Source organism: Camelus ferus, chromosome 12 (assembly GCF_009834535.1).
Source record: "Camelus ferus isolate YT-003-E chromosome 12, BCGSAC_Cfer_1.0, whole genome shotgun sequence".
Taxonomy (NCBI): Eukaryota; Metazoa; Chordata; class Mammalia; order Artiodactyla; family Camelidae; genus Camelus; species Camelus ferus.
This window is the reverse complement of record NC_045707.1, coordinates 8581805-8606819: the sequence shown is the minus strand read 5'-3', so window position 1 is coordinate 8606819 and position 25015 is coordinate 8581805. Positions and strand designations below refer to the sequence as shown.

Sequence of the window (25015 nt, the reverse complement as noted above, 5' to 3'; positions counted from 1 at the left end):
GGGCCGCCGCTTCCATGCAGTCCTCCCTGACTGCCAAGGTGGAACTAACCTTTCCTTCCCCAGGGCTTCCCTTCACCTTGACATTTATCACACTGGACTGTCACTGTCTGCTCCACGTCTATATCCCTAACTGGGCTGTGAGCCCCTGCCAGGTAGAGCCTGGGTATCCATATCCAGGTCCCCAGAGGCCACCAGGAGCCTGACCTTTAGTGAGAACACAGATGGAGTCCATCTAACCCCACAGTGCTAAGGTGGAGACACTGAGGCCAGAGGTAAATGACGTGTCTGTGGCTGGGTAAGAACTAGAGACCAGGCCCTCTGGCCCCCTGCCTGGGGCTCTGTGCCTGTCCCTGAGGCCAGGGGAGGTTGGAGGGGCTGGTACTCCCAACTGGGTGGCCTGGCGGATACGGCCACCGTGGGCAGGAGTCCATGAAGCTACACAAAGCACCTCTTCTCTGAAGGTCCCAGCTCCCCTGGGCCGGAGCTGGTGGGAGGTGAGGCACTGCCGGAATGTGCCGAGTCAGGGGATGGGTGTGGGAGGGCATCTCCACCAGCAAATCCTTCTGCCGGCTTAGGTGCCGCCTCCTCCAGGAAGCCAGTCCAGACCACCGGTGGCCTGTGCCTCCTGCGCCAACGTCAATGGTTCTCACAGCCCTTCTCAGGCTCCTGCCTCAGCTGCTTCTACCCAACACACACAGAGATGGTGCAGAAGGAAGACGGGACACACAGCTCCGAGTTCATGCTGAGCACCCCAGGCCTCAGACTCTGCCTCTGTGAAACAGGCTAAGACTCTTCCCGAGGTCAGCAAGGACTCCAGGAGGAACCTGGAGCAGCAGAGAGAGGACTACGGGCTCAGAAGCCAGGCTGCCAGGTGGGGGCTGTGTGGCCCAGGTGAGTTACCGAGCCCCTCTGTGCCTTGATTTACCCAAACGTTCAGTGACTGCAACGTCAGAACTTTCTTCACAGGGTCGCTGGGCAAGGCAGTGAGTCAGGAGATGGAAAACACCTGGGACAGAGTCTCGCACAGAGCGAGCATGTGCGGGGGCCTGGTGCGCGGCACACAGTGGGTCCTGCCCTGAGCGGGGCCTGGCACACAGTAGGCCCTCAGCAAGGCGTGTTGGTTTGAGCTGAATTCCCCCATAATTTGACTTTTGTCTACACCAGCTCACTCCTGCGAGGAAGTGCCCACGCTGTGCTTGTCACCGCCCCCTGCCCTGGTCTGCAGACACCAGGAGCCCCAGGATGTCCTGTCAGGGCTCTGGGCCCAGAGAGGCCAGCTGTGACTTGTGGGCCCCCCCCCAGAAGGGTAAAGGGGGTGTGCTCTGGAGTTGGGATGTCCTGGGTTCGAATCCCCCCTCCATCCCTCGCTTGCAGTGCAGCCACGGACAAGCCGAGGGACATCGCTGCATAGTCCCCCAACTGCGAAACAGGCACAGTGACCCAGAGGCCTCACAAGGTGGGCATGAGCCCTGAAGGAGAGAACTTGCCCAGCAGCCCCGGCCATGCTTGGGCCCCAGACCCCAGCAGGGAGCCCACATCAGCTGCTCCCTCCAGGTGGTGGGTCCCTGCCCTGACCCTGTCCCTCAGGAGAATCAGGGCCACTTGGGCCTAAACCAGTTCCCTTCTGGCCCTCAAAGACCCTGATGGGGGTTCTCCCAGGCTGCTGGGACGGGCTTATGGGGACAGAAGGTCTTCTGGGCAGTGAGGTGAAGCAGGGGCCTTCTCCCAGTCGCCTCTCGGCCCTCCTGGGCTCCAGCAAGGTGGGGGACACTTTTCCCTACAGGGTCCCCTCTCGGGTCAGACCTCAGCCCTGCCGCCCTCGAGGCACTGCTTCTGCCCCTTCTGAGCTCCCTCAACCAGGAGAGCCACACCGCCCACCCAGCTGAGGGGCCCGGGTGAGCTGGCAGGGCCACGGTTCCCAGCAAGCAGTGTGGCCCGGCACCAGTCCAGCCACAGGGCCACCAGACTCACCCTCGTAGAAGCGGATCTTGTCCCGGAGGATGACCATGCCTTTTGTCAGCAGCTGGTTCTGAAAGGCACATGTGGAGATTCGGTCACTGCTCCGTGGGGTCCCGGCAGGCAGGACCCCCAAGAGTCTACCAACAGGCAGCCAAGGCCCAGAGCGGGAACCTCAGCTCCCTGGGTGGACGTGGGCAACTGACCCAGCTGGGCTGTCCTGAGACAGGGGGTGGAGCAGGGGCCACCCCCACCCTGAGACCGGCCGGGCCCGGGCGCTGCCATCACCCACGAGAGGCTCGAACGGCAGACCCTGTGCACACCTCCTGGGTGTGGCAGAGTGACACCATGTGGTCTCAGCACCAGTCACAGCAGCCAGGTGACCCAAGGGCCACCAACAGCGCAGTGGATAAGCAAAACGTGGCCCCTCCGTATAAGGGAATGTTATTCAGCCATTAGGAAAAAAATGAGGCTCTGACACAGGCGACACTGTGGATGAACCTTGAGATTGCTGTGCTCAGTGACAGGAGCCAGAGAAGGCCACGTGCCGTGTGGTCCTGACAGAAACGTCCAGAGGCAGAACGGAGACCAGCGGCGGCCTGGGGCTCGGGGGAGAGCGGGATGGGGACTGTTTATATAAACACGGGACCTCCTTCCCGGTGACGATGAATAAAGTCCTGGAGCTGGACAGCAGGGACGGCTGCACAGCTCTGACTACACCAGACTCCCCTGAAGTGTCCCCTTCCAGCAGGTGCACAGAACTGGGGGTCTGTGAATTGCACCCCAGTAAAGCTGTTAAATGAAAAACAGCCGACCGTAAACCCACAGGCTGGACCTCGCCTCACCCTCTCCTGGGAGGGGGCGCCTTGCTCCGAGCCTGCCTGAGGATGTCCCTGCACCACTCGGCCCTCCTGGCTGCGCCACCTTGGCAGTCCTCTCGCCTCCCCGAGCCCCAGGACCCTGCATGTTCTTCGACTTTGCAGGCCTGGAGCTGCAGCGTCTGGGACAGAGTGGCCTTGGCGATGCTGGTGACACGCCCACACCGTCATCCCACAGCTCAGGGCGCTGGGGTATGTAGACACCTACACACGGACTCTGGGAACCTATACTGATGCTCCGGGAGGAGGCGGACGACCGAGAACTGGCCTCAAGCCCCGGCCTGTGCCGGCCACGGCGCTGGGTCTTCACCTGCACCTGATCGTGCAACCTTCCCAACCAGCTGCACTGGCTGGATGGGGAAACCGAGTCACGGCAAGGCGGAGACCTAACGCTCCCTGCACCCACCAGGAGCGGGTGCCGCCGTCCCTCTGGCCAGCTCAGGAAGCAACCCCGGCCCAGCTGGAGAGCACAGAGCACCCACCTGCAGGTACTCCGTGAAGAAGGACCCCAGCTCCGTCTTCAGCAGCTGCCTGTGGGCGGGAAGGGAGACCAGTGAGGGAGGCGGGAGTCAGGGACCGCCTGGTGCCGGTTAGGGCCGGGGGCTGGGGTGGGGGCCGCACAGCCCAGCCACGTGAGGGGGGCACATGCCCGGCCCAGCCCTGCGGGGAGGCCGCGTGCTCCCTGGGCCATGGCAGTGGCTCCCTAGGACCCTTCCGATTCACACGAAGGGAAGTGGAGGGGTCCGCTAATAGAAGCGAGGGCCACAGGCATCCTTCAGGTTCTTGGGAGACACCCGGCAGGCCGGGCCTCCAACACCCAGCCCCACCCCTTCGTCCACGCCTAATCTCAGAGCTGGCAGCCCGCCCCCGGCCCCGGCTCACAGCCCCTGCTCTCTGCCCTCTCTCCCCTGCAGGGCAGCTTGAAGTGTTTCCTCCCTTACTCTAGAGAAGCTTATTCTGTCCTCACCAACCCAGCAGCAGGTGTTGACTGCTGTTCCCTTTTACAGGGGAGATGAGAGAAGCTCAGAGATGTCAAGCAACTTGTCCAAGGGCACACAGGACACGCCGAGCTAGAAGCTGAGCCACGTCCTTTGTACTCATGTGGACAACTGGCAGTGCACACTTCCGGGGGCCGAAACGATGATGGGTGTTGTAGTCCAGACCCTCTCGGGGCCAGGCTCCTGGATACGACCCAGCAAGTCCACCCGCAGGCGCAGACCCGACAGCGTGAAAGCACAGGTCCACACGAGGTCTCACACGCAGGCGTTCCCGGAAGCGCTGCTCACAATGGCCAAAAGGTGGAAGCAACCCAGATATCCATCATCAGATGACTAGATGAGCAAAACGGCGTGTTCTTCATACAACAGGATATTAAGTGGCAGTAAAGAGATACGAAGGACTGACAGACCCTCCAACGTGGATGAACCCCAAGCAAGAAGCATTTCGCCGAGAGAGAAGCCAGATGCAAAAGGCCACACGTGTTGTGTGGCCCCGTCTATGTGAGACGTCCAGAAGGGCACATCCACAGGGGCAAAGCTGACTGGTACTTGCCGGAGGCCGGCGGAGGGGAGGAACTGGGCATGGCTGCTAAGGGGCTTTTTTTTGGGAGGGGGCATGATTAAAACGTTCTGGAATTAAATAGTGGTGATAGTTACGTAACCTTGTGAATATACTAAAAACCACCGAACTGTACATTTTAAAAGAGCAAATCATATCTTAAAAACACACACACACATTTATATAAAATGGCAGAAAACGAGAATGACGGACGGACACCAGAATCCTGTGACGGTGAGCTGACCCTGGCCCCGCCCGTGCCTGGGAACAGCTGAGAGAACCCCGGCCCTCACCCGCACCGACCATCCTCAGAACTGAGTGGAAAACATCAGATAACAGGACAGTCGGTGGCTCCAGTCACAAGGCTCTCTCGTGGCATCAAAGCTAATGACCAATAACGGATTTACTGCACAATTAAACTCAATTTAATGTGGCCACGTGATGCAGATGAGCTGGGGGGCAGCGCGGGGGAGAAGAACCCACAGGCCCTGGAGTCGGGGGCCTGAACCCTAGCTCTGCTGACGAGTCCTGTGACCCTGAGCAGCCCATGCCCTCTCTGTGCCTCAGTTTCCTCATCTGTAAAATGGGGACCATAAGGTGCCCGGTCCTCAGGGCCACAGAGAGAGCTCAGGGCATGGAAAAAGCTCACGGCACAGAACAAACCCTCAACAGAAAGGCTCTGTTATTACTTAACAATTGCCACCATTTAATTTTCGACTGGCTAGAAAAACATTGCCCCAAACAGCCTAACTGGCCAGGAGCTCCAAGCCTCACATCACCTGACCTCTACCTGCTTCTTAGGAAAGGACCCTGCGGCTGGCGAGGGTGACCTGGAGCCCAGGGCAGCCTCTGCCCTCTCCATTCCCAGCACACGCTCCTGAGGGAGGCCACCCACTGTGCCAGCCCCCCCAAGGGCTGGGCACGGGGACACTGGGGCTGCAGTCACAGTCCCCGTGGAGAGGAGGCGGCTGGAGGCCAAGCGATCACGCCTGCTGCTTCTGCCATGGGATGGGAAGGATGTACACACTGCAGGAGGGCTGTCCTTGCTGCTTCGTCCATGGATTTAGAAATACTTCCTCTTTTGTTTTTGTTGTTTAAACATCCAGCCGATTCTTCAGGTAAAAGAACTCCTTTTACCCTAAGCAGAGGCGTATTAGGAAAATGGGGCTGCTGTGGGCCCCACTGAGACCCCCTAGTGGCTCCTAGGGCCCCACCCCTGTCTGGTCACATGAGCCCCAGAAAAGCAGGACCCCCCGGAATTCCGGTCACACACATCGGGTCTGGGGGAGGCAACAAGCCCTTGTTCTCTGTGACTTCAGCCAGCCCCTCTCCCGGCCTGGGTCTCCGTTTACCGTGTGTAAGGGCCGTTTTAGCGCTGCCATTGCGGGGGTGGGGGTGGGGGTGGGGTGACCCTGTCCCCAGCACCCTTTTACTCCTGCCCTGGCTGATGAGGAGGTTTGCTGCCTATTTTTCCCAAAGAGTCTTCTGATGCGGGGCCAGGGTAGCACGGGCTGGGGCGGAAGGAAAAGCACAGAGGTGGGAGACACACCTCCGCAACGGCTGTGTGACCCTGGACAATTCACTGCACCTCTCTGAGCTTCAGCCTCCACTGCAACGCAGGACTAACACACTGGCCTTGCAGACTCCCTCGGAGCTGGGCCGTCCTGGGCGCCTTCACAAGCGCTCAGTTCTCGGCTATGCACAGGAAATGAGGGGCGTTCGGCCGGCTGTAATTGCTTTTCTGGAAACGACACTCCCATCATTAAGCAGGTGGGTCCTTCCTCTTTTAACAGAATAAATATCCTCTGTGATGCTCAACACCAGCGAGGAATGCGGGTGTTATCTTGAACCACTGTCCAAGTCCCACCCTGCCTCCCTGAAAAGGAGTTGTCAGGCAGGGTGGGGATGAAGGGAACAGCGCCTGCAGCTAAGGTCCCCGCGGTGGTCACTGCTACCTCGGTCCTAATGGTAGAACCTGAGGCTGGGGGATGGTGGTGGGGAGGGTTCAGCCTAGGCCCTCCCCCCACTCCCAGACCCAGGCCCGGGACAGGACAGACGGCCACTCACCGGACGCCTTCGTTGAGGCTGAAAAGCTCCTGGTCGGGCAGCCCCTTGCGCTGGAAGACGGCGATCACCCCGTTGTGGATGCTGTAGGTGGGGAAAGAGGAGAATGTCTGTCCAGAGGCCCCGAGACCCCTCTCCCCGGGAGCCCCTCCTGCTCTGCCTGAGGAACAGAGGGGGCCCGGTCAGAAGCAGGGGGCCCGGTCAGAAGCAGGGCACCCGTCCTTTCTCTCAGGAGGCAGGCCCTGGAGCACAGGGATTGGCCGTCCCCGTGGGGCCCTGTCCACACCAGAGCCTCAGCTCCCAGCCCCAGCCTCCCCATCATCTCTCCAGGACATCTGTGTACTCTCCACACCCTGCCTCCCCTCCCGTGTTCTTGAACCCTCTACACCCAGGGCAGAAATTAGGGGCCACCCTCTGATCGCCTTACACCCCCAAACATAACCGAGTCCGACTGGCTTTCCCTCCCTGTGCTTCAGGGCGCTGTGAGCTGGCCCCCGGTGCCCCCCGGGCTGTGCCTGTGCCACGGGAGCCCAGCTCCACCGAGGGAGCTACCCTCACCACAGGGCCTTTACACGCGTCCTTTCTCCTGCTTGGTCCCCCCTCCCCTGGATCCATGTGGATCCTTCCTTCAGGCCACAAGTCATCTCAGCATTTACAAAACTTGTCAGTGGGCACCCGCATGTTTATACGTGATTTGTTTCAGCGGTTGGTCTCCGCTATTATCTACAAACCTCAGGCCACAGGGCCGTGTTGTTCATGACCGTGTGCTCAGCGCCTGGCTCAAAGAAGCCTGGCTCAAAGAAGCCTGGTTAAGCATCTGATGAAATTTATCCTGACTCTCCCTCACCCTCCAAATCCAGTTGATCCTGAAGCCCCAGCCACTTCTACCCCGTGGTCTCTGCCGCACCCTGCCTCTCTCCTCTGTGCTTCCCTAAACCTCCGATCGCCCCAGCTACCTCCTTAGTGCGTCCACAACCCACTGCAGCCAGAGTCCCTTCCTTGCCCAGGGCCCTGCAGATATAGCCCAAGGCCTTGGACATGGCATTTGACGCTCGTCCAGAATGGTCCCTCCCTGCATTCCTGCGCATCCTACACTATAATCTCACAGAGTACTGGACCTGCCAGGGGCTGCCATACGTCAGGGTCTTTGCACCCACTGCCCCTGACCTGGCAGGCCTTTAATGCTCTCTATCTACTAGGGATCTATATTAGAGCCTTGGCTCCAAGGCCACTGCCTCCAAGAAGCCCTCCTGGCCCCCTCCCTTCCCTGCACAGACTCATACCCTAGCACTCCACCGATTTACTTTCATGTCAGTCCCTGCCACCAGCCATGAGCTCCTGAGGGCGAAAGCGCAGTCTGGGTGGCTGCACTGCTCCCCCCAGGGTCCGGCTGCTGTTCTGAAGCTCACCGACTGCGGACAGGCAGTGCAATTTTTGGCCTGGAGGGACAGCCGGACATGTGCTGCTATTCGCAGCACGGATTAGACGGCAGTGACCCAGCTCTGGGCGCCCTGGTCCACTTTTATCAGCTCTGCCCTTCCCAGCAACGTGGACTAGCCGCCCACTTTGCAGATGAGGAAACTGAGGCTCAGAAGAGCCAAGTCCCTCTGGGAAGCCACAGAGCTCACCCGACAGCTGCCTCCTCTCCCCACGCAGCCTCCTGATGCCAAGTCAGCTGTGCACCCTGGAGGGGGCAGGGCAGGGGCAGGGCCCCACACCCCAGGTGGGTGAAGGCTGCTCTGAGCAGGGCAGGGACCTGCCTGGGCTCCACGGCTGGTCCCGACCTGGCCAGGCCAGAGGCCTCGTCACCTGACCCGGAGTGCCTGACTCCGGCGCCTGGTGCTGGAATGTCGCTTTTTTCGTGCATCCAGGCACATGTCCTCTAACTTCTGTCTCCTGTCTGTGAATGGGGGTCACGAGTGCGCCTGCCCCAGGTTGCTGGGAGGATGAAGGCCTCAGTGGGAGGTCATGGCCGGGGTGGACTCACCTGTTAAGAGGTCCCCGGTAGACCCAGGCCCACAACTGCGTCACGGTAACCTGTTCCCTGTCTACAGACTGAAACAAGTGAAACTCTGACGGGAAGTCTAATGGCCGCCAGGAAGCCCGCTGTCCAAAGCAGCTGCCACCCCGAAATCCAAACAGCTGGGGACTCACTCCTAGCCCATGAGGCTGCAGCGAGCGGAGGAGGGACAACCACAGAGTGGGGTCAGCCCCTCCCAGTCCTGTCAGCGGAGGAGCCTGGGGGCTGGCAGGTGGGGCGTTCCTGACCCTGGCCCCACGGGCCCAGCCACTCCTGAGGTCTCCCTGGGGCCTAGGCCTCCATCAGGCCAAGGGGACAACATGGAGGGAGCCCTGGTCAGCCTGCCAGACCCAGTCCTGCTGCCTCTCCAAGGCCTTCCTCCCCCTCTGGTAAACCTTCCAGAGGACTCCCAGCCCACTCTGGTCGCCTGCTCAGAGGGGACCTTAACCACATGGCTCTGGAGGGTAAGACAGCTCTTTGGAAAAGTCTTGCCTCGAGGCCCTCAGGGGTCCAGCGCCTTGTGTCACCAGAACCACCCCCTACCACTGTCCACGCCCGGGTCTGAGCAGCAGCGGCCTCCTCCTGCCTCAGGGCCTTTGCCCTTGCTGCTCCCCATTCTGGAGGCTCACCATGAGGTCAGGCCCACCCCTCCTCACTCTGGTGTTGGATGAGGATTTGACCCTGGCTTCTTTCGGGGGAGCGGAGGTCTATTTGGTTTGCTATTTGGCCCCCCTTCCCAGCCCAGCATCGTCCCCACCCTTCCACCTTTCAACCCGTGTATCTGAGCAGTGACCTGCCCAGCCCTGGGGTCACCCTGGAGTTCTCCTGTCCATACCCCACCCCAGCCCAGCCTCCTACCCAGGTGGACCCTGCTCCCACCCATCCCACCTCCAGCCCTCAGGCTGGTTCAGGTGCAAGTCTAGGTTTGAATCCCAGGTCTGGGCTTCCCTGCTGCACGCCTGGGCCAAGAGATAGGACCATGTGTGCCTCAGCTTCTCCGTCTGTACAATGGGTACAACAGGGTCCAGAATTACAGCTCCTGTAGGAGACACTGGGGAGCAGAGAGCGCCCTGCGGGGTCATGCGTGCTATGGTATCATCAGCAGTGACTCCAGGGGAGGGAGTGCCCCTCAAAGTATCCCCCACAGCTCAAGCATCCCCACCTCCTTCTAACCACGGCATGAAGTGGGGACTGTTACAGCCCAGGTTGCAGATGGAAACACTGAGGCTCAGAGAAGCCAAGGGACACTGCCCAGAGCCACACAGCTTGATGCCTGGAAGGACCAGAACAGAGCCCCAGGCCCACAGTCCCCCGACTCCCACGCGGCTGCTCAGAAACTGCCCCCAACCAACCCGGGGCGGGAAGGTGGACAGGCAAGGCCTCTCCAGCCGAGGTTCCACGCTCTTTCCAAAGTCCGAGTTCGGTAAATAACAAGACCTTGCTAGGAGCCACTGGGGGAGAGGGGAGGGGTGGGGAGAGGAGAGGCTTATACACCTCAAATAGAAGTGAAACCCTGGCACGGGCCCTCCCAGGCCAGAGGCGGGCAGGCCCAGCCGGGGACACTGGGGCACTTCCTGGTGAGGCCGGAGCGGCAGCCGGCCCAGCACCTCCCTCCACTGCTTCCTCTCACTGGGCAGGCCCTCTCCGGCCCATCCCTTCTCCCCATGCAGGGAGGCAGGAGGGCAGGGACAAGACTCAGCCTCTCACCTGGGTGGGGAAGGGGCAGGGAGGTTCCACGGCACCCACGATGGTGCCGAGACGTGCTGCCACCAAGGCTGCCTGGGACAGGACGGGGCCCCCACGGTCAGGCTTGGGGAGGAAGGGCAGATTGTGGGGCTCCTGGGGGAGACCTGCCCGTGGCTGCCCTGGCTCAGGCTGGGGTCAGTATGGTGCCGAGAGCAGGTGGGACACCAGCTGGGTGGGTCCCTGGCCCACTGTCACACGTCTCTCAGTGTCGCCTGCCTGCCCATACAGGAAGCCCTGGCAGAGAGTGAGTGAGTGGCAGGCTAGGCCAGTGCGCCTTCAGAGGCTGAGGCCCCGGCTGGGGGCCTGGAGGTAGAGCCCTGCCCTGCTCTGGAGGCCCAGAAAACTGGCCGACCTGGACCCGAGAGGGGCTGGCACTTCCTCCAGCCCCTCCCACTGGTGTCAAAGCCTGACTCTTCTCAAGACCTATCTCCCCGCTGGTGGACGACGGTGGGTGTGGGTGCTGGGCTCCACTGGGGCCCCACAGTGCCTGCCTTGGCTCCCAGCCCACCTCAGACAGACCAGGTTCTAGCCTTCCCTCTGCCCTGTCCATATAACGGTGACCAGAGCCTCAGTGTCCTCATCTGTATCCTGGAGGGTCAGCCCAGCCCTGAGATGAAGTGGGGGGGCTGCGTGGCCCTGTTCCAGCCGCCTCTGGAGCAGCGTCCACTGGCCTCCTCTTCAAACCCCGGTGAAAGGCACAGGGAGACAGGCGACTCAGAACCCGACCTCGCCCCCATGCGGGGCCCCCATCTGACCCGCTGGAAAGTGGGGCTGAGAATACCAGGTTCACCTGCTCCTCAGCAACCAGCATCACTCTCGCCCTGCTTTCGGGGCACCTGGTTTAAATAACCCCCAACCCTGGCCCGGGGTCCTGGCCGAGTCGGAGGGGCCCCACGCCCACCACTCCTCCTCCCTGGGCGCCAGGCAGGAGCTTGGAACTTTACTCTAGAGGCTCACCTGCCCAGGTAGGCAGATGCCTGGCTGTGGGCTGACCTATCCATCCTGAAAGGCTGCAGGGGACAGTGGAGCAACCACCTCCTCCCACAGCTGCCTGATTTCACGTCCCCACCGGCCAAGTGGGAGGCCAGGTTCAGGGACTGCAGACGGCTCTGAGCCCGAGCTGGGGGGCAGAGAAGTGAGCAGGGTTGGGAGGGAGGGAAACCCAGCGTATGAGTGTCCTGCCACTGCTGTAACAAGAGACCACACGCTTAGTGGCTTACAACCAGATCAATGTGCTTTCTTGCAGTTCTGAAACCAGAAGCTCTAAATCACTGTCATAGGACTAGAGTCAAGGTGTCACTCGAGCCTCATTCTGGAGGCTCTAGGGGAGAATGTTTCCTGGCCTCTTCCAGCTTCTAGAGGCATCCACGTTCCCTGTCCTGGGCTCCTCCCTCCATCCTTAAAGCCAGCACCGTGGTGTCTTCAACCAATCTGCCTCCATCCTCACGCCTCCTTCTTGAACCCTGAGCCCCGGTCTCCCTCCTGTCGAGACCCTTGTGATAACACTGGGCTCGCCTGGATCACCTCCCCACTTGAAGATCCTTTACTTAATCACATCTGAAGAGTCCCTTTTGCCGTGTAAGGAAATGTATTCACAGGTTCCGGGGCATCTTTGGGGACCACTGCTCTGCTGGCCACACCCAGACTAACTCAGAGGGGCATGGGCTCAGGACCTGGGGCCTCACCCAGAGCGAGTAGGTGGGGGTGGTGGGGAAGCCACGCACAGGCCCCCCACTGCCCTCCAACCCCCTACTCCCAACCAACCAGTCACCCTGAGGCTCCAGCCAACTTCCTCTGGCTCCTCAGAGACCCCTACGAGGTGGTGGCAGAAGCTTTGGAGTCAGAGACCTGGACAGTCCCTGCACCTCTCTGAGCCTCAGTGCTGTTATCTGCAGGATGGGGGCGATGAGAACCACCTGGAAGGTGCTGCAGGGATGAAAGCAGCTCCTCCACGTCCGGGGTTTGGACAGGGCCCAGCATGGGTCGGGGTGAGTGTGCACCACCAGCTGGGGGGATGGGATGCTCATGGTCCAGGAGGAGAGCTGGGTACAGGACGCTCTGTGGGGGTTGGGCCAGCGCCCCCTATCCCCGCCTTCCCCGTCCAGGACCAGGGATGGGCAGACAAGGCGGGCAGCCACAGCCTCTGGGCTCTTACCAGCAATACTGGCCTCACCCGGCCAGCAGACACGAACTCCCATGGGCGCCTGGGCAGCAGCTTCAAGTCAGACCAGGGTTCAGACCCAACAGCTGGCCGAGGCTCTTGATCAAGTCCCTCTCCCCCATCTCAGTTTCTCTATCTCTAAGCTAAAGACCATCATCTCAGCCTTGGAGGCGAACCTGTGGGGTGTGAGAGGGTAAGGTCGCTCGCAGCGCAAGGGCACAGGCTACCTGCTGGGGGCCTCCGCTCTCACATCCAGAAGGTGGGTGGGCACTGGGCTCTCCAAACCTCAAGCATCTGGGGGGATCCAGGCCAGGCGAGGAGTAGGGCGTCATGATGGTGACACCTCTGGCCCAAATGCAGGTACAGGGGACTTGTGCTGAGATTTGGGGAGTTCCTGCCCCCTCCCCACTGGCCCCTTAGCCCAAGAACAGGACCTTCATGGAGCCAGAGGCCCTGAACACGCATGGGGCCCAAGCCCAGCAGGGAGCTAACAGGGGCGAATACAGGGACAGACGGTGACATGACGTCCGGGCCCTTGGGGAGGGAGGGGATAGGGATCCCAGGTAGGAGCGACAGGTGAGCCTTCTAGGCCGCCCTGCACCTGCCTCTGCAGCGCCAGCACTGGGCCAGGCGCAGGGGAGCGCCCTGCCCTGCCATGCAGCAGCAGGTGCTTAGGAAGCAGTTCCGGTTTACGGTTTGGGAGGGTGGCCCAGCCAGCTGGAAGCCTGGTATCCGGACCTCAAACATCCCCCACACAGCCGCAGGATCAGCGTGCACAGAGGAAGAAGGGGCCGCAGGCCCTAGCCGTGTGTGCTCAGCACCGCGCTCACCCAGTTCATCCCCTTCCCCGCACTGAACGCCACCCGCACAGACCCCGGGGGTTTACACGCATCCTTGTTTATCTCCTGAATCCCCTCATCAACTCCAAGCCCCAGGATGTTGTCTGCTTGATTCTATGCCCCGGGCTGGCCCAGTGCCAGTGAGGGAATGAATGAATGAATGAATGAATGAATGCTAGGTGGGGACATGGATTCCACTAACCCGGAGTGAGCATCCAGGTGAGGAAACGGATGTCACTGAGGTGGGCTGAATAGTGTCCCCTAGAAATTCATGCCCACTTGATACCCTAGATCTTAATTGGAAACAGGGTCTCTGTGGATGTAATTAGTTAAGGAACTTGGGATGAGATTGTCCTGGATTTAGGGTGGGCCCTGTATCCAGTGACTGGCGTCTTTATAAGTAAGAGCGGGACAGGAGGTGTGGACATAGAGGCACGGCGGAGAGGCCCAGTGAGGACAGAAGCAGAGAGTGAGAGGTGTGGCCACAGGCCAGGGAGCCACGAGGAGCTGGAAGAGGCAGGAAGGGGCCTCCCCTAGAGCCTCTGGAGGGAGCGTGCCTGGACACCTTGATTTGGGACTTCTGGACTCCAGAACTGGGAGAGAATAAACTTTTGTTGTTTTAAGCCACTCAGTCTATGACAATTTGTTACAGCCACCCCTAGGAAATTAATGTGGTCACATGGGAAAGGGGGTTCACCTTGGACTCAAAATGAGGTGTCGACAACTCAGCAAGGCAGGGCCTGCAATGTCCCGACCCCCAAGGCTGTGGTCCTGAGGGGCCCTGGCAGGGAGCGCTGCCGGGACCGGGGAGGGGGCGGGGAGGCAGGCAGGCAGTGATCAGAAGAGGCCCGACCCCTCAGTGGTCTCTGCGGGGCGCTGCGGGGGAAGGTACTGCCCCTCCCCAGCTCAGTGCTCCCTCTGCTCAGGGGGAGCGCGGGGGCTCTGCTCTGCGGCGTCCACATGGGCAGGTCTCCTGGTGGTGTCCCCCTCTGCACCCTCTAAATGGGGGGTGGTAGTCATGTCTGCATCCTTGGGCTATGACGGTGACGAAGTGAGCCAAGGGTCATGAAGGACAGCCCAGCAGGTGGGGCTGACGTGGGTCCAGGGGCTGGGAGGCTCAGGGCCTTACAGGTGCTGGCTGGGCTGCGGGAGGAGGCGCTCCCCTGCAGTCAGCAGGCCGAGGCACAGAACAGAGCCGAAGTTCTGACACTCCTCTAAGTGAGAAGCAGTGGAGGGGCTCAGGGGACCTCGCTCTACAGCCACCCCCTGAGCCCCGGAATGCTCAGAGCTGACCTCAGGCTGCCCCTACCTCTGCCCAGACACTCCCTGGAGACCCCAGCAGGGGCAGGGGTGCTCAGACAGTTGCTGTAGGTGAGAGCTCAGGAAACAGCTGTCTCCTGAGGGGCCCCTCAAATCCCTGCAGGCTCACCCTGACACGAGTTTGTCCCAGGCATGAGTTTGAACTTGAGTAATGAGTTACAGAGGACCTACTACGTGCCAGGCACGTGCTAAAGGCTTTAATACAGATCTTCACATTTAATCCCTATGACAGCCCTATGATATGGGTGGGCACTCTTATTAACCCATTTTATGGACAAGGACATTGAGGACCAGAGAGGTTAAACAACTTGCTCAAGCTTACGCAGTAGGGAAGAGGCAGATGTAAGATTTGAACTAAAATCTGTCTGGCTCCTTCTGCTAAACCATGGCAAAGACTGCTTCCATCACCTCAATTCTGTGAGAGGAGAAAATGCCTCTTAAGACAGTGTACAGTCACTGGGTAGATAAGATTCCCCAAGGATAGGCCTTCTTTCACTGTTCTCACAGCAGTTCCATAAGAAGGAATGTGCGTGCCCACTGACGGACAGGGAAACTGAGGCCGACCGGTCCCAGCCCTCAAGCAGTTTTCATCCCTGTAGGGGGCAGGAGAGGAGCACGTGACGCGGACAGCTGTGTCCTGCCTGGTGCACAGACGAGGGTCTCAGGCTGGCAGCCCTGTGCCCATCATGATGCTCATGAAACGACTGATGAACTGAATAAACGAGCATCCACATTGACAGTCAGCTTCCTGGTGGCCGAGACCAGACAGTGGAGTATCTGGCAGGATTTCACTGCCAGGTGTGTGTGGTGGGGGGACAGCATCTATAGCCCCCTGAAAAGTCTGCCCCACTCTCTACTCCCCTCTCATTTTCCTTTGGGTGGAAACACCTATTTTTGAAAAGAGCTCATGAGCAAACACGGTGGGGAATCCCACTGAATAAACCGTCTCTTTTTCCGGATCCCAGCCTTGCTCTTCAAACAAAGCTGGGGTGGGGGCGGAGGGGTGGTGGGACTTCCCACGCCCCTGCTAGTCTGGGAAGGGCTCGCGGGGGGAGGGTCGTCTAAGGAATGCCAGGCAGCTGCAGCACCCCTGCTGACAGCTGGGAGGACAGGGGGCCCCTCAAGGGAAAGCCACCCGCCCACCCCCGACCAGAGGAACCCTAACGCAGAAACAGGAAGCGCAGAAGCAACCCACCGACTGCGCCCGCGAGGCTCATCTGCTCATAGGCGAAATGGGATAAACACTTCCTGCTCTATTTACCTCCCAGGTTGCCATGAGCACTGGAGCAGAGGCGTGGGAAGACCCCCGGGGGAAGGCGGGCTCGCGGGATCCAGGCCCACCCCGCCACCCACCAGCTGGGGGCTTTGGAACCAGCCCCGGGTCCACAGTCTCGTCTCTCCGTTCTAGAAACACGTTGCACTAAACTTCCCTCCCCGCCCGCACAACTCTGGAGGAGCAAGTTCTCTACAAATTGTTAAGTGCCGTGCTGCCCCGGCACAGTTCCTCGCTGGGGGCCCGCCTTCGCCCGCGGACCGGCTAGAAGGCTCCCCCTCCCCCGGCTCCGGGACCTGGGGCCCGCGGGCCGACCAGGAGGGCGCGGCCTTACCTGTTCCAGGTGGCGTTGGCGCAGGCCCGGCGCTGCTGCGTGCCCCGCTCGTCTGCGGCGGCGGCGGCCGGCTCTCTCTTGCCCAGATCACTGAGGCTGGGCGAACTCATGAACTTCAACCTGCGGAGAGTCCTCATGGTGACCCCGGCAGCCGACTCGGCGCCCACGCGCGCCCGGCGCCGCGCCCTGCGCCACGCCGCGCCGCGGGCCCCTGCGGGCGCTGCGCCCTCTACGAGGAAACTTCGGCGAAAGCAGGAAGCCGAGCGGTCCTCCGGGGTCCCGCCCCAGCCCGCCGCCTCCGCCCCGGGCCCCGCGCCGGCCGCCCCGAGGGGTTAATCATTGCTTGGAGCGGCCGCAGCCTGGAGCGCCAGTATCGCGGCGGGTAGCGCGGACCCGGCGCAAACGGAGCCTGGGCAGGAGGGGGCGGGGCCCAGGGCCGAGGGCGGAGCAGGAGCGGCCCCGGGGGCGGAGCTTAGGGGCCGAGGCGGGGCCTCAGGGTAGGGGGCGTGCGCAGAGGCGGGACCAACCTGGGCGGGGCAGTGAGTGGGGGCGCGGCCGGCGCCTCCGCGGCCGTAGCCACCGCCCGCTTAGCGCCCCTTGAGCTGGTCCTCCTGGGGTCGCGCTCTGGCTCTTCTGAGGGCCACACGTGCCCACAGGAAACGACTACGCACCAATGCACAATCCAACCCCAAGAACAGGCCCTGCTCCGTCCCCTGCGGCCACACCCACACGATGCTCAGCTTCCTGCCCCCTCCCAGATCCCTGGTGCAAAGGCTTACGGAGTCGCCCCCACCTCTCCATCCCTCCCCACAAAGACTGTGCCAACACAGATTTCTCAAGACCCCGGCGTCACATGGACACACACTCCTCCGCAGTTCTCATTTTCCAGCTGAGGAAACTGAGGCAGAATGGGTGAAACAACTTGTTCAACCTCAATCGACAAACGACAAAGCTGGGCCTAACCCAGCCTCCTGAGCGCACGGTAGGACCCTCCAGCTTCTGGGATTCCCACGGGGCTCACCTGCACCTGCCCCCTCCCTCAGACAGGGCAAGGCACCCTTGCTGTCCTCCTCTAGGCCTTTCCTGAAGCAACGCCTGTGCTGAGCAAGTTCTGGCGTCACCAGAACCCCAGCCCTGGTCTCCCTATAAATGCTTCTGGAATGAATCAGTCAGGGAGAGGAGGGGCTGATCCTAGAACCTCAGAGCAGGAAGGGTGCCCAGTGGCGCCCCCTTCATATCATACAGAAGAGCCGACTGAGGCCCAGAGGTCACTGGGTCCCCTACCTACACCAGGGTGTGTGCATGAGACGCTTCCCCCCTCAAGCGCACAACCAAAGCGACTGTCCGCTGGGAGAGTGGGGCTTGCTGGTCTGGCGGCATCGGTCAACAGTACGAGACAGGAATCTGGGCCTCAGAGTCAAGGAGGCGGTGGAGGGGGCCTGGCTCAGCCTCCAGGCAGGGTTGTTTCTGCCAAGTGACCCAGGCAGAAAGGGTTGCTAAGGCCAGGCCGAGCAGCTAATGAGCTTCTGTGAGCCAGGAGAGCCTCACAATCAGGTGTATGAGAGCCTGGGGAGGCGATGTTGCCCAGAGAAATTCAGCCAGCACTTCCTGAGCACCTGCCACGTGCCAGGTGCTACCCTCATCCTAAGGAGGCAGAGTCGTGCCTGGCAAACTCCCTGACCCTGGACTCAAAATCCAGGGAGCAGAGATCTTTGAATCCCCCAGAGCCCATCTTCCCCAAGGCTGAGACTTACATTAGCTCTTAGTCAAGCCCCCAGTGGTTTCTATGTCCTTTAGAAACATCTGTGGACCCTACCTGCACTCTCCACCTCCACCATCACCTCCCCAGGCCAGGATAACAGACACTCCCTGCCCCCTCTCCCTGGGCCACACAGGTCACCTGCAAGCCCCTCCTCTGCGCGGTGGCCAGAGTGATCCTTGGCACACACGTGCACAGCTGTGCATGAAGGTCCTGCGGGTTCCACTGTTCCGAGCCCAGAAGCATTCCCTGTCTCTTCCTGCTCCCTCTTCTGACTGCTTCGCCCTGAGTTAGGCTCACTGCTTGTCCTCTGGTCATTTGGTGACTTTTCTATCCAATGGCATAAGTCAGGGGGGCCAGGACTGTACTTAGCTCACCAGTATGTTCCCGAGCCCAGCACACAGTAGGCAAGCAGTAAATATTTGGTTAAATGGATGGATAAACATGTCTCACAGGAGTGAAGAAATTAAATGCTCTGTAAAAGGTGCCCCACTAGACAGAGACAGAATCCCTGAAACTGCCCCTTGTGGGGAATGCAGCAGAGAACCCCCGGATCGTGTCAGACCCTGGGTGGGTGGGGTGAAGGAGGGTTTCCCAAGCTGGAGGCTTTGTTTGCTGCGCAGACTCCATTGGGCAGACCTCAGCCACCAGCAAGGCCTGGCTGGTAGGAGGGTCGGTGCAGAGGGAGGCTGGATTGCTTTGGATAAGAAATTCAAGCGAAAATGGGAGGAGAGTGGTAAGGGCAGCGCCCCCGTGGGAGGCTGGGGGAGGCAAGAAGAGGAGGAGTTGCGAGGGGGTCCTGGTGGAGAGGGGGCTGGGAGAAGTGGCCAGCAAGAAATGCCGGAGGTGGGGGTGGCTGAGGGATTCCAAAACCATCTATAGTCAGTGCTAAGGAATTAGCTGTAACCGCCCCCTGGCCCCAGCTGCCGACCTCTGTTACATGGTCCACACCCAACAGCCCGTGTGCGGGTATACTGGAGACTCAGCTGAAGTTGCTGTGCCCCGTGTTTGGGCTGGTGACAGGCGAGAGGGATGCGGGGTGGGGAGGGTGCTTGACAGCCAGGGGAGTGGCCAGCCCCCAGGGCCGGAATCGGAAGCAGAGGCCAGCAGGAAACAAACCATTATGCCCCCCAGAGCAGGGGCAACTGGGTGGCCGATGGCCAAGTCCAGCCTCTAAATGTGTTCAGCACAACCCGCAGTGTGGGGGAAGAAACAAAAAACCCAAACTGCGTGCAGCCAAGGTTTGACAATGGAGAGACTGACACAGAAACCCTGATTTCTGGCTTCCTGGGAAGCATCAGATGACCGGGCCTCCGGGGCCCGGGCCCCACGTGACAGCTCTGGCTGAGTGGCTGCCCCCGCAGGCAGGCACGGGGCTGCAGGTGCCCTCCCGGTCCTCCACTCACTGATGGGGTCTTCCAGGCCAGATAAGGGGTTGGTATTGGGGGAGAGGGGTCCTGGTCGGGGCTCATCTGTGCGGGGGACTCAGGGAAGGAAAACACCCGCTCAAGGGAACGGGAGGCAGAGGTACACGCTCACACACCCTACAAGCTGCTGGAGTGACCTTGCTCCAAGATCCACGCCAGCCCGGATGGCATCACCCGTGTCCTCTCCTCCTTCAGGATCCAAACTTCATTCCAACCCCTGCCCCCACCACCAGCGGCATGTCAGGAGCTGGTGTGAGACCCTGGTCACTATGGAGGACCCCCAGGGTTTTTCCTCATTTTGGGAGAGGGAGCCCTCAGTTGGGTGGCCAGAACCGGGGTCCACTGGCCCTGCTATCAAGTCAGGTGACTTCTGGGGCCTCGGTTTGCCCATCTGTAAGACGGATGGACGGGGAAATGGGAACCCATAAAGCCCTTTAGACGCCACATGCTCCCTGTAGATGTGACAGGGGAGGCGGTGACCTAGGCGTCTTTGATCCCTGAGGCATGATGGTGCTGAGGGGCTGGGCTGGAGGTTTTGTCCTCATGGGCGCAGCGCTAGGACTGGCAATGACCTTCAGGATGGGCCCAGCACCTGTGGATGGGCTCAAGGCACTGGGACTTTGCATTGAAAACACCTTGGGGCTGGTTCAAAATGCTGCTTCCCAATCCCTGCTGGGAACCCCATCAGGATCTTTGGGGGTGGGGCCTGGGGAGGGTCGCTAAATCTCAGGGGACTCTCGTGACTTCCAGGGGTCTGCAAAACCCTGAGCCTGGCTCGGCCCCTCACTTAACAGATTGACAGCCTGACGCCCAGAGACTGGACTGCAGTAAGTCTGTGCAGCTCTGGAACCCAGGCCTCCAGACTCCCGTCCACCGGGGTGCGTACAGGAGCTCGGCAACAGCGGCGCGTCCCCGTGTGCCCCCCAAATCGGGGAGTCAGCCCACCCCAATGGGGCTGGGTGGGAAGGGGGCCCAGGGCACGGCAGGGGCAGGGCTGCGTCAGTCACACTGCCTCATCCAGTCCTTGCAGGTTGCCAGATGGGGGTTATAGACAGAGAAACTGAGGCCTGGGGAGGCCAAACACAGGCTCAAAGTCAGAGTCAGCAAAGGGCGGAGCGGAAGCTGGAGCCAGGCCAGCCAAGCAGGAAGAGGCAGCCGCCAGCACCATCACTCTGGCTGGCGCTGACCTCAGCCGGCTGCACCCTGCCCACCCTGGGCACTGCCCGCTCTGAGGGGCACTTCTGCCCCCTGGTGGCGAAGGCTGGTGCTCCCCAAAGCTGACTGGGAAAGTTCCCCCTGCATGCTGGGGAACCCCTGGGGCAGTGGCTCTGCACTCTGGGGGCCTGGACATTCAGGGGCACTCCCCCCATGGCTCCCTGTGCCCAGCTCATCCTTCCCTTCTCTGGGATGGACAGGGATGTGGACACACCTGCCCCACGATGGGGAGTCATGGGGTGCACGCCAGGGCTTGGTCGCCGCTAGCCGTTACAGTCACAGTGCAGAGAGATTCCCGAGTCACAGCTGCGACGCTGGGTGAGCCCGCGTTACCCACGGTGACTCCAGCACCAGCTGTGATTAGGCTGGTCGTCTCCGAAGGCTTTGCAATGTGCTGGATCTCAGTGACTGTCCCGAGGCTGGACAACCTGTCATCATGCCAGGCTGGATGGGCGTTGGGCCCATCAGAAGCCACGTGTGTTGTATTTCATGAACAGGCGCACTTTACAGAGGCTCCCCCGTGCCGGTCTGGGGTCGGGGCAACAACCTCAAAGGTGGGTGGGTCCTGCCCTCAGAGTGCTCCAGAGGAAATGTCCCTTCCAGTGGCTTCAGAGCCAGGACCGACTATGATTGCCCTTCTTTCACAGACGGAGGAAGTGAAGCTGAGGGGGTGCAGCGGCTGGCTCAAGCTGTCAGCTAGAAAGTGCAGGCTCAGGGATGCTGCACCTGCTGGTGGGGGGCAGTCCGCCTCCCTGGTGTTTTAATAAACCCCGGAGACATATTCACTGAGCACCTACTGTATGCCTGGCACTGTTCTGGGTGTTGGGAATACAGCAGGGCAAGAAAGACAGGGTCTCTGCTGTCATGGGGTGAGCCCTCTGTTCCACCCCAGCTCTGCCAGCCAGCATGTCCTAACATCTTCATGTTCCCCCCACGTCTCTTTGCCAGCTGAACCCCCGCTCTGCCCGCTGCCACCAGGGCCCTTCCCCTGGTGGTCCCTGCCCTCTGCTCTCAAAACATTCCCCCTCCGTTGCTCTGGGTCCCAGTTCTAGAGGTGGGTCAGGGGTTCTGATCAGCAGAGGCCCCTTTTCTGAGATCCCACAAATGCATCCAAGAGAGCTTCTTCCCCAGCCTCAGTTTCCCATCTGAAAACAAGGTCGTGAACAGCCAGTTCTCGAGGCCCTTCCCGGGCGGCCGTTGTATAACGCTGACTGGTTTATAAATAGTTGCTGGGTGGCGCAATGAGGGGTGCAGAGCAGGAGCGTGGCCCAGCTGGGATTCCAGGCTCCAGACTAAAGCTGCTCCCTGCTCGGCCGCCTCCCCTGCCAGCCCCTCAGCCCCCGAGCCCCAGTCTCCTCTGTACAATGTGCCTCCCAGCATGAGTGTGAGGATGAAATGTGGGTAGAGGTCACAGCTGATGCTCGTGGAGTCCCTGACTATGATCTGGCCACGCCACCGCATCCACCCCTCAACTTCCAAGCTTCCACAAGGAGCTTGCGGGGGCCCCGGGAAAAGTGACTGGTCCAAGGTCACACAGCCTGGCCGGGATTCAAACCAACCAGCTTCAGTGTCTGTGTGTGCCCTCAGCAACCTCCTACATGAATGAGGACGCGTGTGCCAGCCCGGGACCCAGCGCAGAGCAGGCCCTTGAGTAAACAGGAGCCACTGCTTCCTTCATTTAATCAAAGTCACGAGTAGAGGCAACATTGGCACAGTGGGGCCACCGCCACCAAGGTGTCTGTCCCTCCCAGTCTCCTGTCCGGAGAACAACCCCACCTGCCCTGTCCAGCCCCACATGCTCAAGTTGGAGACAGAAAAAGCAATCTGCCTGCTGGGCTGAGTCCTGGGGTATCCAGACCGCTCACCTGTTGGGGGTAGGGCTGACCCCCAAAAGACCTGCCGGAGCCCTAACCCCCAGTGCCTGTGAATGTGGCCTTATTTGGTGTAGGTCTTTGCAGACATGATTGAGTCAAGATAAGGTCACCCTGGAGTGGGGTGGGCCCTGCATCCAGGGATGGAGGTCTTTATGAGAAGACACAGATACAGAGACACAGAGGAAGACAGCAATGTGGAAGCGGGGGAATAAACAGGAGTGATGCAGCTGTGAGCCCAGGGACTCAGGATGGCCAGCAGAAGCTGGAAGAGATGAGGAAGGACTCAGGACCTGCTGAGACCCTGATTTCAGACTTCTAGCCTCCACAGTTTCTGTTTTAAGCCACCCCAGTTTGTGGTCATTGGTTAGGGCAGCCCTAAGACAGCAGTGCATCACCTTTGCCCAAGCAGGGCTGCACTCCCCCAGACCCTGGCTTTGACCTCCAGGTCCATGAAATCCCATGTCCCAATGGGGAAAGGTCAGGCCCCAACGCTCAGTAAGCTGGAGACACGTTCACCCCCCCTCCTCCACTCCCAATTACTTTAACAGGAAGACGAACTCCAGGCGGCGGAGAGGTGAGCAGTAATGTCGGCCAAAGGCATCACGGGTGTGGCCCCTGAACATGGACAGTGCCGGTGCCCCAGCTGCATTTCCTGACCTGCATCTCTGCAGCGGCCCTGGGAGGCGGCCCCACGACCATCCCCGCTGCGCAGACAGGCAGGCTGCGGCCACACAGGGCAGAGCTGGACGGACTGGGCTTGACACCCGGCTCGACTCCTCCCCAGGCACTTTCTTGGCCAGCAGCCTTTTCTTGGAAGAATCCTTGGAAAGAACAAGTACCACTCGGGACATGAGACCTCACACTGATAATGAAAAGCCCCGGGACAGGGAGCCTGGGGTAACGGGCCAGGCTGGTGGACGTGGGGGCTTTGGCAGTGCCTTGCTTTCCGAACAGCCCCCTGAGGCACGAATGGCTAGTTCCAGTCGGGAACCTGTGTTCTTGACTTTGTAAATAAAACCCAAAGAGCCCAGTGAGGAGGTGATGCTGGGTTTCTGCCAAGTCTAAGGCTTCGCTCCCGGAGGAGGGGCGTCCACCCAGGACAGAGCTCCACCCACCACCCTCCTGCTTCTGCAAGGACGCAGTTCACAGACCATGAAGGGGTGGATTTAATGCAGGAGAAACTGCTGCTGGGAGTCGCTGGAAGGGTTGGGGGGGTTCCCATCTCCTGGGGGCGAGAGGTACCCCTTACTGAGGGCTTGCCCCGGCCAGCCTGGCCCACAGCCGGGCAGACCTGTCCCCCATCGCAGGTGGACACTGAGGCCCCAGATGCTGATGGCACCTGCCAGGTCACAGGCTGATGAGGGGCAGGGCCAGGATGGATGCTGGGTTCCCATTCCAGTTCCTGCCTTCCTCCGTGGTGGGCTGTGGACTGAATCCAGGCAGGCTCCTGGAGGAGGCTGGGACCACCCCCCGACCTCAATCTGAAGCCTGGGCAGATAGCGCTCCCGAGATGTCACCTAGCTCCTGCTGAGCCAGCCAGCGCAGGCTCTGCCCTGCTCCCAAGCCTGCCCACCTCTGCACCCCAGGGTCCCTGCAGGCTCCAGACTTCTCCACCACCTCCCCTTCCCCAGAGCCGGCCTCCTAGCCTGCCAGCCTACCTGCGGCCAACACACTCACTCTGCCACCCAGCTGTGACCTGCTCCAGCCGAGGCCCTTGCCCTGCAGGATGAGCTCCAAATTTCCAGCGTGGTGTCCAAGACCTCTGCAGTCTGCGCACGGCCTCTGTTCCTCCCGTCTCCCCTGCATCTCCCACTAAGCCCCTCCAGGCCCCGTCCTGCCCACCCCCCACCCCGGCCCCGCCCCACCCAGGAGACAAAGCGACCACTGTTCTCCAGCCTTTCTGCCGGATTCCCACCTCCAGGCCTGCAGCCGGCCTCTGCCCGGGACGCCCTTCCTCCCTCCCCTCCAGCGAGTCTCTCTCAGCGATGGTAATGACAGTAAAAGGCAGCAGACAGTCGTGACTCAGCGTGTGGGCTGGTTTGGGGGGTGGCTTCACCGGGTAATAGCTGACCACTTTGGGCTGATGACTTCTGTTTAACTGCGCCTCAGTTTCCTCATCTGTAAAATGAGAATCAGAACAACGCCTTCCCCCGGGCGACCCCAAGGCTGTATTCAGAGACGCCAACTGCTTCAGGGGGGCTTGGCACACAGTGGGTGCTCATCGGCCTCAGCCATTTTTACCAGCTGGCCTCCCGCTCTACATGCTTTGTCCTCCAGCTTCCCCTGGGCCCTGGGTCCCCACCTCGGCGATGTGGTCCCTTCTCCCCTAGACCCAGCTCAGCCAGCAACCCCCAGGCTGCCCTCCCTCTGCCCAGTGTTGGGGTCTCAGGACTGGGCCTGCCTCCTCCATCAGGTGTTCCCCGAGGACCATGCCCAGTGGACACTGACAACAACTTTCTTCTTGACCTAACTTGAATCAGCCTCCTTGGAGCTCTCGGCTGGTTGAGGCCTGAGCGTGAGCTTCCCTCTCTGTCCTTATAGAATCCACTTTGAGCAAGAATCCTGCTAAGTTGGTTTAGGAAAGTCCCCTAC

The 25015-nt window shown here is 60.7% G+C and overlaps 1 protein-coding gene across 3 annotated transcripts in view; it reads right to left on the bottom strand.

Annotated features, from left to right (window-relative positions):
* The window catches only part of PRR5 (proline rich 5), a 50999-nt gene that overhangs the window by 9613 nt on the left and 16371 nt on the right, over nt 1–25015 (bottom strand). For 2 of the 3 annotated variants that reach the window (XM_032492414.1, XM_032492415.1), the window contains exons 2-5: nt 16149–16268; nt 6459–6539; nt 3317–3365; nt 1972–2029 (exon numbers count right to left, since the gene is read on the bottom strand). In XM_032492414.1, the coding sequence (XP_032348305.1) occupies nt 1972–2029; nt 3317–3365; nt 6459–6539; nt 16149–16258 (298 nt within the window). In that variant the 5' untranslated portion in view covers nt 16259–16268. Of the gene's footprint in view, nt 1–1971; nt 2030–3316; nt 3366–6458; nt 6540–16148; nt 16556–25015 lie in introns of those variants that run through there. The other variant, XM_032492413.1, reaches the window with a different exon arrangement.